The 14,037-nt window shown below is 34.2% G+C and overlaps 1 protein-coding gene, 1 long non-coding RNA gene and 1 pseudogene across 2 annotated transcripts; 2 read left to right on the top strand and 1 right to left on the bottom strand.

Moving 5' to 3' along the window:
- Positions 1–1,017: 1,017 nt before the first annotated feature.
- Positions 1,018–2,704, bottom strand: LOC147942190 (uncharacterized). Its single transcript, XR_015559604.1, has 2 exons — positions 1,798–2,704; positions 1,018–1,220 (listed from the first exon to the last, which is right to left on the bottom strand). It is a non-coding gene; the product is annotated as an uncharacterized LOC147942190 (long non-coding RNA).
- Positions 2,705–6,791: 4,087 nt separating this feature from the next.
- LOC104790259 (BTB/POZ domain-containing protein At3g26490-like) lies at positions 6,792–9,364 on the top strand. The gene is made up of 4 exons (XM_087453044.1): positions 6,792–7,212; positions 7,324–7,393; positions 7,485–8,726; positions 8,801–9,364. The coding sequence occupies exons 1-4, from the start codon at positions 7,154–7,156 to the stop codon at positions 9,188–9,190; spliced, it is 1,761 nt and encodes a 586-aa protein (XP_087309170.1). The 5' UTR covers positions 6,792–7,153; the 3' UTR covers positions 9,191–9,364.
- A 329-nt stretch (positions 9,365–9,693) lies between these two features.
- LOC104793909 (cytosolic sulfotransferase 18 pseudogene) lies at positions 9,694–10,889 on the top strand (annotated as a pseudogene).
- The last annotated feature ends 3,148 nt before the right edge of the window (positions 10,890–14,037 follow it).

Genomic DNA, 14,037 nt, shown 5'->3' with positions numbered 1-14,037 from the left:
TCTTTCCTGGACTACAATTTGGCTTATGAGGATTTATCCATTGATCATTCTCCTGCTTTACCAGCTCTCTTTTGCCTCTGCTCCAGCCATCTCTGTAGCAGATGTTATAGAAATAACCTCTAAATCCAGTGGTAGCTTCACATTCCCTCCAACTTTCACCGCCAATCCTGAAGATTCACCCTCGACAATTCCTTGAGTTAGTACCTCACTGCTCTTTAACGCATTGAAATCTGAACATTCCTGCACTTTTTTACCGCTGTCTACATTAATACGAACAACAGTGTCAATAGCAAGACAACCAGCCTGAATATGTCCTTATTTATTTGCAAGTGCTACATCGTGGAGGTAACCACAGATACGAATACTTGATAATGACATCCAACTCTCCCTCTACTTCTCCAATGAGATGGTACTCCTCTTGTATACTATTCATTTAATTCGCCTCAACTAAATTTTGTGCCTTGTCAAAACTAACATAAGCTTCAGTTTTTGGGTGAAGCTTGATCGGCTTTCCAGCTGCACTAGCTAAGAACTCCAATCCTTTATCTATAAACATTGTTGGAGGCACATTCTTCAAGAGTATCCATAGTTGAATTGATCTCATTGTTGGTTGCTGCCCCTCTCCAAAAGGAGTCCATTTAGATAAAAGCATGGGGACACCAACTATATTACACAAACCTTTGTTTAACACTCGATGCCTCATCGATTAACTTTGAATTTTAAATTTGACTATCGATTCATTAACAGAGAACACATCAATTAGCGAGGACTTGTCTCCCAACCGCCAAATTTTATTCACTATCATGTGAATCTTCTCCACATGAGGCGCTGAAGTGTTGAAAAACTTACCAATAAGAAAATCTTCTCAAAGTGGTTTTGCATCCTCAAACACCCCCTTTGGGACTATCTGAAACGACCCGACCCATTTTTTTAAATAATAATTAGCTAATATTCTCATACCCACTAGCCACATAACCACAATCTAACCAACAACGGAAAATAATCAACAGATACCAATAAAAACAATAACCAATAACTAATAATTAATAAACCAATAACAGTAATAATTCAACCAAGTCATAAAACATAACATCAGCAACCTAGAAATGCTCTACTAACTCAACTCTAGCAACCTAACAGAAGTCAGACAACACATCAATTAGCCACTAGAACATCCTCCTCTTCATTGCCTTGATTCCACGATCACACTTTACCTTTACCTGCACCACAACACATATGAGATGCGTGAGTATTTTATAAACACTCAGTGAGGCAATCCTCCCATCTATTGAGCTATACACACAAGTAATTGAGATATCTCTAACCATATAACAACAATCAATAACCAAACAACAAACCAGACAACTGCATCGACCGACACCAACCCATGCATCGACTGACACAAGCTTGTATCGACCGATACAAAGTTTCCCTGCATCGACCGACACTAACACAGCATCGACCGACGCATGCTCGACATTGCACGAAATCCCTAATTGCATCGATCAACGCCTCCACATGGCATCGAACGATGCTCCTAGGTCAAATTGCGTTGTCCTCGCATTGCATCGACCAACACACAAAGTGCATCGAACAATGCACATGCCGAGCATCGTTTTCCCCTAAAGCTTCTCGCCGGATCTCCTTCCCTAAACAACCAAAACACACAAACCAAAGCCACAAAGAAGCTTCCCAAAGCCCCTTGCAACTCAATAACGTTCTAACAAGCCTAATACACACATAAACAAGCAGATCATAGAAATCTCAAGCTTAGATAAGCCAGGGTCATGCACTCACCTTTTCCAAGAAGATTTTGAACCTCAAACAAGAAGATCTACACTCCTAGGAAGCTCCTACAACGATCCCAGCTACAGATCTCTACAGGAACAGCCTTAATCACCAAGAATTCTCAAGAACACCCAAAAACTTCTTTCTCTAGAAACGGCCAAACTCGACCAAACCCTCGAGTTCCCCCTTTTATACACGATTTCAAGGTTTTTCTAACTCCAAAACACAACATTTAACTTAAACTCGTTCGCGAAAATCAATCTTGCATCGATCGATACTACCCTTGCATGGATCGATGCACATCCCAAACTGGGATTCCGGTTCGCTGATGTTACACTACCACGCGTTGCTGCCTAGCCACTTTTAAAACGACAAACTCTTGTTGAGTAAACATATGCTTTTTGGCTACCTCCATCCATGATTTCTGCCCAAAAGGACCTGACATCCTTGGCGTAGATGTTGACACCGTAGGAAAAGAGTTCTCCATGGCTTTGGAGACCACTTTGATCCCCTTATCCCCATCTGCTTGATTCGTACTTTTAGAAACTCGAGACTCTCCTTGTAGAGAAATCCCAACACCATTCCCCACCACCGGAAGAAAGAGTAAACCCTCTGCGGGCGAAACTCATTCTTCTCCTCGTAGCAAAGAGAGCGCTGCCAGCATAAACCGTGACTTCGGCCCTGTTCAAATAATTGTCGCTGGTAACCCACTTTCCACTGCTTTTAAGGGCAAAAAATAGAATGAAAAGATGAATTATCTGTCATTATTAATCACAGCGACTGTTTTTCTTTCTGGGGAAGGAGAAGAGTTCAATAGCTAAAAATTCCAGCGATGGGTTTTTGGAACCAACGATAGTAAAAATGATCACCAGCGACAGCTTTTCTTTTCTCTCACCTCCAGTTTTCACTCCACTGCTTTTTATATTTGTGTTGCTGGTCGCTATTATAGGGATAAGAAAAAGAACAGGGCCTTCGAGTCAAAATCCTAATCGCTTTATTATTAAATTAATAAATTTTATTTAACATGTCTTTGTTAGGTTAGATTTCGTGTCGTGTTTATGTTCCATATGAAATACAACTAAATGACACCGTTTTCAACTTCTCTCTCTTACTTTTTTTTCTTAATTGTAATTTTGGTGTGAGTGTCAAGTTTAGATACTACTAATGGTGTTGTTTTGACATGGAAAAGTTTATAAGAGGTTAAAATGTAATATATGAATGTATGAAGAAGCCTTATATGGGACAACCGAGTTACCTTATTGATAGACTCAAAATGATATTCTATGTGGAAAAGAGACAATATCATTTAATATATACACACATAATTTTATTTATCTACAGAATATAAATCAAAACCCAACTAAAAATATATGGAAAAAATGTCAATAAATGGAGTTACCAAAAGTGGTAAAACTTATGAATATTTGTTGTTTTACCACTTTTTATAAATTGTTTTTTGGACATTTTCCCAAAAAATATATATTTTTTGCAACTTATGCAAGAGGAAAATGATGGAAAATGAAATAAGATAGTATAAAAATAAATCAGAAAAACTGGGAACTAAAATTAAAAATAAATTAGAAAATTGGGACCAACATAATTGAAAGAAAGACAAAGTGTGTTTGTGGTGATGTGATGATACGGTCCCATTGGGATGATGATTCCTCTATCATAGACAGACCTTGGACAAAACCATTATGGTAATTTATCTTCATTTATCAATAAGACCAAACATAAATCTTGTTTCTTCCTTGTCTCGCTTATTTATTCCATGGGCTCGCTTAAGTGCAGTGTTCAAGAAAGCGGTCTAGGCGGCCGCTTAGGCGCCGTCTAGGCGCTAGGCGCTCAGCAGACGCCTAAACGACCGCTTAGACCGTCTAAAATCACAAAATTTTTATTTTAATGTATGTTTTATTTTTAACTACATATATTTAAAATTTTAAGTTTTATATTCAGATAAATATTTATAAATGTTTATATGTTATTAATCTAAATTAAAGAAATGTATTTTTATTAATTTTAGTTTATGATTTATTATTATTTATTTCTTCTAACATATATTTTTATATAATTTTACATATAATATCATATATATAATGTTCATATTGTAAACGCCTAAACCGTCTAAAAACGTTTAAAATTCCGACTAGGCGTTCTAGGCGCTAGGCGCTGGGTCACCGCCCACATACCGCCGAGCGCTTTCTTGAACACTGCTTAAGTGTAATCCAAAACCCTAACTGTGGCGACAATGAACGCCATTTTTCAACTGTAAGTTGTTTTAGTTGCACATACGTACAACAGACTTATTCAAAGATTGATGATTTAGAAACACTACTTGTTCCATTTAAACCAACCTCCACATATAAGAGTCTAATCAAATTACTATTTGTTACTATCACGATTTCTTGATAAACAAATTTGATAATAGGATTTATATAATCAAAACTGATTTAAAACGCTATCTAGTTAATATTTGCATATATAGAGGGATAACATCTCTATGATCTTTATCATTTTTGTACGGTTCAAAGCTATAACCAAAGTTGTTTATCAATTGTCATTCAAAAGCAATAAGAAATAAACGAATTAACTTATATTTTCATATATTATACTAACTATAATCTCCTCATATCTCATATATAGAAGATTTTCATCAAATTGGAAGTTTTTTTTGGACCATTCATTTCAACTAAACATACTATATGATTGGTTCCAAGATTAGCCAATTTATCGTGTTATTTTGTGATCATGTAGTGTTCGCCTTCTCATATCATGTCAAAGTTTATGAATTTTTAATTTACAAAGTCAGTTAGCAATTAGTAGATGAACTTTAATTCTTATATATATATATATATATATATATATATATCACATCAAATCTCATCTTTTTCATATGCGATCTTACTCCTAAGTCCTAACAGTCTAACACAACACAAGTTAATCCAATTTAATTTATAAAGTAACAAAATTTACGCTAGAAAATAATTAAATTGCGTATCTGCATGTAGCTTACAATAACGTAAGTTTCATTCGTTAATTTGACAAGATGTACGTTCTTGCCAAACACTTGGATAACATTGGTTATATATGTCTCGAATTGAAGATAAGACAATGAATTAGAACGAAATGACAAAAACAGAATCCTAAGGTGATTACGGCTGTGGGGAGCATGAAAGGGAAACCAAATAGAAAAATCCCAACCAATTAGCTATATAAACCAAAAGTAGACCTATTTGAGAGTGACTTTTACCTGACTGTTATCCTTTTTTTTTTTTTTTTGTTAATTGCTGTTTTCATTTTTTTTAATCGTACAAAAAAAAATTCTCTATACCAAAATTCATAATTTTCTTCATTTCAAAACTATCTATCTGCTTTTGTGTGTGGCTTTTTATATATAACATGTACACAATGTAATACTAATATTAGCTTTGAGTTTATATACTAGTTTCAGCTCATAGCCTCATACATACCACTTTTATATATTCTTCATCATTCCAATCTTGTTTTATTAAAGTTCATCTCATCTCTCAACTTCTTTTTATATAAACTAATACCCGATAAAGTAATGATTTGGGGGTACAAAAATACTTGAAAAGAGTGTTTGGATCTTTTTTAAGAAAGAAAATGTTAATAAACTAATAAAAACAAGCGGCGTCGAATTTGCAATGATCAGAAGACGATGGACAGACAATTCACATGGCGTTTTGCCTTTTGTAGTCACGAAAATACAATCTATTAAGATTTTTTCCAATTATTGGTTTTATTGTCTTTTTATTTTTAGATTGAAAATCTAATATGGAGATTTTGACTCAAAAACAGGGATAACCTTTACAAATGTAGTTTGATCTTGATAACCCAACATTTGTCTAATTCGTAGAAATAAATGCTTTAAAATTTTTATTGTTTTTTGACCAAGATATTTTAGTTGGAGTAATACGGTGTTAATGTCGTTACTGTGTTGCCTCATGTGTTCAAATGTTTATAATCTGTATAGTTAACGGTAAAAATTGTTTCGTTATTGTTTACTATTAATTAGCACTATTTTATATTTGAAGTATCAGATACTATTTTTTAATATTATTCATGCATTATATACGATATTTAAGGATATTGGTGAACTTACATTAATCTTTTTACAAATGAGAAGTTGCCTAAAGTGACATTCCATGAATACGTAAAAGTAATCTACACACCACATGTCATGCTTTGACATTCAATACAAAATTATAAAGGCTTTTTTCATTCGATTAAATAACATATCATACATACACTTTTCCATATTTTCATCATTAGAGGAACAATCATCAGCTTTAAAATTATTGATATTAATACCTCGAGTTCGTACGAAGGCCTATGACTATATTGTATATGAGTATGGAAAAGAAAGTAATAATAGTAGGAAAAAAAAAAAAACAAAAAATTGTTTATTAGATGGGGTATCCGATACATAACCTATTGATATTTCAACTATAAAAAGAGAAATACAAAACCTATAGTAGATCCATTATATTAGTAGAAAAATAACAAATAATTACATGATATAAATGGAAAAAGTTCAAGGTAATCATGCATAAATGCTGAGTTTTATGGTTGGCGAAAAGAATATAGATAGTAAAATGATGAAAAATATTTAAATCCGGTTAAAACTCTGAAACCTACAACTTCAATGTGGTAATGGTATTATAAATTTACAGCTTGATGACGGCCAAAACAAAAAAATTACTGCTTGATTTTTAATAGAGAAAGTTTTTGTGAAACGACTCTCTTCTTTTTAAAATCAAACATACAACTACAAATTAAGACAATTAGTTTATCATTCATTATCAACTTTTTTACTTATAACTTTATTTTTTCAAAAAATAAATATTATTATCTGGTGAACCATATACTTTTGTGCTTTCTGCTAAATTTGATTATACGAAAGTTCTCAGGTGTGTGACAAAAAAAAAGGCTAATGATTTCTCAAGGCTACCTTAAAAAAATTACATCTGACGAAAGTAAATAAATTATTATTTATATTACTTACAACAACCACTCACTCTATGGTTTCTCTATAACAGATCCTTCCTTCTACACAGAGCCCACAAAATCGAAACTTTGAGACAAAGAACTGTTTTTTTTTTTCCAATCAAACTCTGTTCTCGCAGATCATCACATCGTTCCTGGTCGAACCAATTGACTAAATCTCCACCGTCAAGCTCTCTACCATCACTGTCGTCTGTTAAGTTATCGGCGAACTTAACGGTGACCAAAACCAGACGGTACAAGTCTCTGGCCGTAATTTCGCTGGAAACCCTCTGTTCCGATTTGTATCACTTCTTGATTTCCCGGCGAAACCGGATCCGAATTCTCCGGCTAACCGGAGATGAAGTTCATGGAATTAGGGTTCCGACCTGACACATTCTACACTGTGGAAGCTGTAAGGTAAAATAAAGAAACCAATTCGTCTCTCTCTCTCTCTCTCTCAAATTTTCGAATCCTCTGTTTTAACCAATCTCACATCTTTTGACTGCTCTATTTTTTAAAAATTTCCAGGTCAGTGTCTTCTGATTTGATGAATGATCTAATCATACAAGTCAAATCCACCAAATATCTTCTTCACAAGGTTTTAAAAGTTTCAACTTTATAAAAAAAAATTACTCGTAACAGTTTTGATTTCTGATTATTTGTATTTTCTTGGCAATGCAATTTGACAGTTTCCGATGTTATCAAAATGCTTGCGTTTGAAGAACTTAGTCTCTTCTCAATCATTAGAAACCGAAAACTCGCAAGAACAACAAGTGATTCAACTCGTTGATTTCCCCGGCGAAACAGAGGCTTTTGAGCTCTGTGCTAAGTTCTGTTACGGCATCACAATCACTCTTTGTGCTCACAATGTTGTTGCAGTACGTTGTGCAGCAGAGTATCTCGGTATGACAGAAGAAGTGGAGCTCGGGGAGACTGAGAATCTTGTTCAAAGACTTGACCTTTTCTTGAGTTCTTGTGTCTTCAGAAGTTGGAGAGACTCTTTAGTCACGCTCCAGACCACTAAGGTGTTACCTTTATGGTCTCAAGATCTTGGGATCACAGACCGATGCGTCGAGGCAATTGCCAACGGTGTAACTCTATCCCCTGGTGAGGAGTTTTCGACACAATTGGAGACGGGTTTGTTGAGAAACAGGTCAAGAAGAAGAAGAGATGAAAGCGTGTGTAATGGTGGAGTAAGTAAGGGGGGAGAGAGTTTGAGGTGGTGGGGAGAAGATTTGGCTGATTTGAGTTTAGATCTTTACCGGAGAACAATGGTAGCGATAGTATCATCAAACCGGAGTATATCTCCAAGATTAATCGGGAATGCTCTTAGGATCTATGCATCTAAATGGCTACCGAGTATTGAAGAAAGCTCTGCAGATTCAAATCTTGTTTTGGAATCTGTTATTTCTCTTCTACCAGCGGAAAAATCAGCTGTTCCTTGCAGTTTCTTGCTTCGGCTACTAAAAATGGCAAATGTTATGAATGTTTCGCTTTCTTCGAAGAGGGAATTAGCGATAAAAGCCGGGAATCAACTGGATAAGGCAACCGTTAGCGAGCTGTTGATACCTCTACCGGATAAGTCAGGTATGTTATACGATGTAGATGTTGTGAGGATGATGGTGAAGCAGTTTCTGTCTCAGATTGGTAATGAGATAAGGCCAACAAGAACAAGAACAGAACATAGAAGGTCTTGTTCTGAAGAAAACATCAACATGGAAGAGATACAAGAGATTAGAAGACCTCTATCTATTTCTTCTTCTCCTCCATTGTTGTGTAAAGTAGCAAAGCTTGTTGATTCGTATCTTCAAGAGATTGCTAGAGATGTGAAGTTAACAGTGTCCAAGTTTGTTGAACTGGCAGAATCGATACCTGATGGTTCAAGGATTTGTCATGACGATTTATACAAAGCGATTGATATCTTTCTTCAGGTAAAAAGCAATCAAGAAAGTATATTCTAATAACATACATTGAGAAAGCATCTCACACTCTCTTTGTAATGCAGGTTCATCAAAAGATTGAAAAGTTTGAGAGAAAGAGGTTATGCAGAATCTTGGATTGCAAGAAACTATCAGTAGAGGCAAGCAAGAAGGCTGCACAGAACGAGCTGCTTCCGTTGCGAGTGATCGTACAAATCCTCTTTGTCGAGCAAGCACGAGCCACAATAGCTACAACAGCAAACAATATCACCAGGAATGAAACAGCGGTTTTAAGGAGAAGCTTTACAACGAGAAGAGAAGAAAGAGTAGAAGAAGAAAGAGATGAAGTCAAACCAATCGGAGGGTTTCAAAGCACACCTTCGAGGTTTATGGCGCTTTGTGCGATCCCGAGACAACCTAAGAAGATGTTATGCAAGTTGTTGTCCATCAGTAGGAGTTTAAGTCAACGAATTTAAGAAGAATTGATGGTGTGAGTATTTTTTTTTTTTTTTTCATACTGGTTTCTTGTTGCTCAAGTCAAATTGTCTTCGCCGTCCCTGTGAATTTGGTTCTGAACAATTCATTTGTCACATGACATTGTATAACCCAACAATAAAGAGAATATATATATATAATCTTTATTTGATAAATTTTGTTTAATAAATTGAATATTTGTAATTTCTTGTTCTGTTCATTTTGTAATTTCTTGATATTATGTTTCTTTATTAGTTCACTTCAGGTAGAGATTTCCAGTCAAAACTTAACCAAAAAAAAAAAAAAAAAAAAAAATTAATTTAACACAAAACCTATACACCAAATTATTTTATGGGACAATTTTAAAAAGCCCTCTTTCTGATAACACTTATCGACGACATTGGAGTCAAAATAATCAAGGCATGCATCTACTAACTGTCTACTACCACCGCATGGCACTTATCGACGACATTGGAGTTGTCTATCTATGTTGTTTTATGTAAATTTAAAATTTCCAAATATCGGAATCGAATGGCTGAGAATTATGGCAGTAATATAATATATATATATTATGAGGGCTGTGGGGATGATCTATTTCAATTATGGCATTTTAAAACGTCGGTGGAACTAACTTCATTACTTAACCAACAAACCAAACTCTGTCCAGACACAGAACACAACACGAGCTCCTCATATCCTCTTTCTCTATCCCCACTAATGGAATCAGAGACGACCATGCTACCGAGCCACAAAGACGAGACCAAGACGGAGTTCGAGAAGAATCAGAAACGGTACCAAGACTTGATCGCCACGTTTCCTCACGTGAAAGGATGGTTTTCGAAAGCTCCGTTGATCGAGTATGGTGGTTACTGGTTCATAAAGCCTGTCCTAGAAGGTTGCCTTCACGCGCAAGACTTTTTCCAAGCACGACCCATTGGCATCCTCATTTGTACCTATCCAAAGTCAGGTACCACTTGGCTCAAAGCTCTCACATTCACCATCGCCAATCGATCTCGCTTCGAAGACGACGATTCTTTCAACCCTCTCCTAAAACACAACCCTCACCAGCTTGTTCCTTTTATTGAGACAGATTTCTCTTTGTTCCCTAAAGGTGATGCCCTCAAAGAAAACACTTTGTTTTCGACTCATATGCCGCACGATTTGTTACCCGAATCGGTTGCAAAATCGGGTTATAAAATTGTTTACATATGGAGAGATCCAAAGGACACGTTCATCTCCAAGTGGGCTTTCTTTGAAAAATAAAATTCAAGATGTTGGCTCTCTCAACACTCTTGAGGAGTCTTTTGATATGTTCTGTCGAGATATTTCGCTGTTCGGTCCTTACCTAGACCATGTCTTGGGGTATTGGAAAGCTTACCAAGAGCATCCAGATAAGAGTTTTGTTTCTCAAGTACGAGACGATGAGGGCTGATCCTTTGCCGCATGTGAAAAGATTGGCTCAGTTTATGGGTTATGGATTCACAGCTGAGGAAGAGGAAAAAGGTGTCGTTGAGAAAGTTGTAAAACTTGATGTCAACCAAGGAGACAAAAACAGAGAGATCAGTCCTTCCATTTATTATCCCAATAGCACGTTTTTCAGGAAAGGATCGATGGATTGATGCAAGAAAAAGTCAAGGGCTCTGGTCTGCTTGAACATGGTAATATGACCGATTAAATCTTGTCTGGTGCAATGAATCATCCTTATCTCTTTTAATTACACCACACGTTGTATTATGTTGTCTACGAGGCTATAGATGAATTGTGGCAATACAAGTGAAGTGGATGTGCTTCTTGCGTGTACGCACAAGCGATTCTTCGACGTAGATATGCTATAGCGTTATAATAGCACCGAGATCGATAGACCAAACCCAGATAAGGTAAAGAATAATGTTGCTATTTAGAACTTTATATGAGTATTAATTAATACTTAAATATACTTTAATTATATATACTCATGATAATCTAAAATATTTAAATCCACATATTTTCACAAAAGTGTATGTGGACAACGTTAACTGTTTTTTTTTAATCTCTACTTTAAAGTTTAAAAGACACACGCTATGTATTACAGTTGTATCTACAGTAAAACCTCTATAATTAATAATGTTGAGACCATGAAAATCTATTTATGTATAGAGATTTTAATTTTTCGATAAATTAATAATTATTAATTTATAAAGAGGATTTCATAATTTGATTAAAATAATAAAAAAATAAGATTTAATCGTTATAACTTATATTTTTATAAAATCAATTACAAGAAAAATAACAATTATCATGTTTTGAATATAACACTCAAAGATTTTTATATAGTAAAATGAACTCTAATAAAAATTGATGTGTATATATATACATATATTTAGATAATTTTATGTAATTATAAATTTATATTATTGATGTGACCATATATTTACAAAGAATTTTCAAAAAAATTATTATCTTATTAAATTATCGAATTGTGTCCAAAATTACATTAATGTCATCTTGGGACCGGAAAATTTTATTAATTTATAGAGATTATTAATTTACCGAAGTATTAATTTATAGAGATTATGTTGTTAGCGTGTGGTACATATGTTATATGTTTTCAACAATATTCTAATAATGGTTAGACATCACCTAGATGTCATGTGTCGTCTGATTCTAATCCGTTTAATTTACAAAAATATTTTAACGTTTAAGAAGATGTTATGCAAGTTGTTGTCGATCAGTATGAGTTTAAGTCAGCGAATTTAAGAAGAACTGATGGTGTGAGTGTTCCTAGTGTTAGGTTTAGGAGACATTCACCTGAAACACAAAAGAGAAGAAAAACAAAAGTCTGTTAGTAGAAAATAAAAAGAAAAATTTAGACAAAACTAAAAACTTAAATCTAATAGTAGATCAAAGAGTCTCCAGAAACGGCAATAAATTATAAAGTTTTGTTATTACGCTAAGCAAGATGATTTAAATTAAGAAAGACAATGCAAAATATTAAATTAAACTGTTGTAAATTCAAGGGATTAAAAAGCTAGGTCTAGGGGATTTCTCAGATAAATATGAATTATCAAATCAATAAATTAATAAGGATTCAAGCAATTAAAAATCAGATCTAGAACTCTAAACTCTTTTGTAAAATAAATCAGTTCTCACTGTAAATATTATCTAAATTTAAAACCAGAAAATCCAAATCTCTTTGCAAAATTCTAGGTTAAAAATAAGCAATAAAAACAGGTTTAGATAAGTTCACAAAATTACAAAATTAAATCTTTTTGCAAGAAGTACTTTTGCTCATCAATGGTTTTATCAGGAAAATAAATTTTATTCTCATATCAATTTATTTTCCTAGGTTATTAATTCTAGGTGGCCAATCAAGAATTAATATGAAGAACAACAAGAAATGAAGATCATGAAAGATAATTAATCCTAAAAATCACATATCTAATAAATCATAAAAACCCTGTGAAAAACCCTTAACTTAACAAGCAAACTACTCAAACATATTCAATGAAACACAAATCATATTCTGAATAAATTGCATAAGAAAGAGAATAAAGAAGTAAGGGAGTTCTGAATCTTCTCTGAATGAGTCTTGATTCGTCTCTCCAAAAGCTCTCTAAAATCTCTCAGGGTTTTCTCTCTCAAAAGTTGCAGGAAAAATAAAGCTTAGGTCTAAACAATGACCTAAAAATCATATTTATATTCCTAAAACACGTGTAGGGACTAATGATGCACATATAGAAAACTTTGGGCAGATTTGTAAAACTTCAAAACTTGAGTTCTTGTGTCGGTAAAAAGCGGTGTCGACCGACACCATCACTCTTGATTGTCTCTAAGTTGATTTTCTTCGGTTAAATGCTCCAAAATGTTCCAAATTGCTCCATCTATGCAAAAATCTTAGAAAACCTGTAAAGAATCAAAAACATTCTAGAAAACAAATCATAAGACTCAAAAAGCACACTTATATCATGGTTGAAAACCGTAAAAACAATGATATATCAGTGAGTATTTTTTTCATACTTGTTTCTTGTTGCTCAAGTCAAGGTTTCTTCGTCGTCCGGTGAACCTTATTTGGTTCTGATAATTCATTTATCACATGAAATAGTATAACACAACAATAAATTAAATAAATGTAATCTTTATATGAAATTTTTTTTGTGTAGTTTGTTTAGTATGGCGGTTCAATGATAATTGATTCTTTGTATTTATTGTTCTGTTTGAATTGATTAGTTCAAGTAGACAAATCTACAGGAAAATACCAAAACTGATTCAAAAACCTAACCAAAAATAATAATTGTATGGAATTGAGGTTCGGTGTAATCCTTATGTTGGACTTCCCAACTTACCTACCGGAAGAAACCTCTCCCATTACTTTAATCCCTAAACAAGACAAACCTAATCTCATCACCTCATTGCTAATATTGCTGGGGATTCACTTTTTTTTTTCATTTTTGCAACGGGGAAAAATGAAAATAGAAATGGTTTCTCTACCCGAACATTCGGGATTCTTGCACAGCAGATTTACTATTAAGGGAAAAATGATAAAATGACTTTCAAGTAATAACCAAGGATGTCTTCACACAGTAATTGTTGCTTAACTTGTGAGTTGTGACTAATATTCGCTGGACTCATTTGCTGGACTGTTTACTATTGGTGACTTAAGTCACGTTAACTTTTTGGTGTAACTTAATTTATGTGTGGGTTTGGTGGAGTCATTTGTTGTGACTTAATTTATATGTTTGTATTATCTCATGGGTTTTATTCTTATATTTTTCAAAAGATCGGTTTTTAATTCTGGGCATATTACCCGAATCCGAATCCCGAACCCGAACCCAACCCGAAGTAGGGGGTTTGGTTTGAGTTTGAGTTTTGT

The sequence above is a fragment of the Camelina sativa genome, chromosome 6, assembly GCF_030686135.1.
Source record: "Camelina sativa cultivar CO46 ecotype springtype chromosome 6, ASM3068613v1".
NCBI classification, from domain to species: Eukaryota; Viridiplantae; Streptophyta; class Magnoliopsida; order Brassicales; family Brassicaceae; genus Camelina; species Camelina sativa.
This window is presented reverse-complemented; position numbering and strand designations above follow the sequence as displayed.

What these genes read in the sequence shown, in the direction of transcription:
- LOC104790259 (XM_087453044.1), top strand. Translation starts at nt 7,154, where the DNA reads ATGAAGTTCATGGAATTAGGGTTCCGACCTGACACATTCTACACTGTG. An exon ending in TACACTGTGGAAGCTGTAAG is followed by an intron (nt 7,213 to 7,323) that starts GTAAAATAAAGA and finishes AAAAATTTCCAG; the next exon opens with GTCAGTGTCTTCTGATTTGA. An exon ending in CGATTGATATCTTTCTTCAG is followed by an intron (nt 8,727 to 8,800) that starts GTAAAAAGCAAT and finishes TTTGTAATGCAG; the next exon opens with GTTCATCAAAAGATTGAAAA.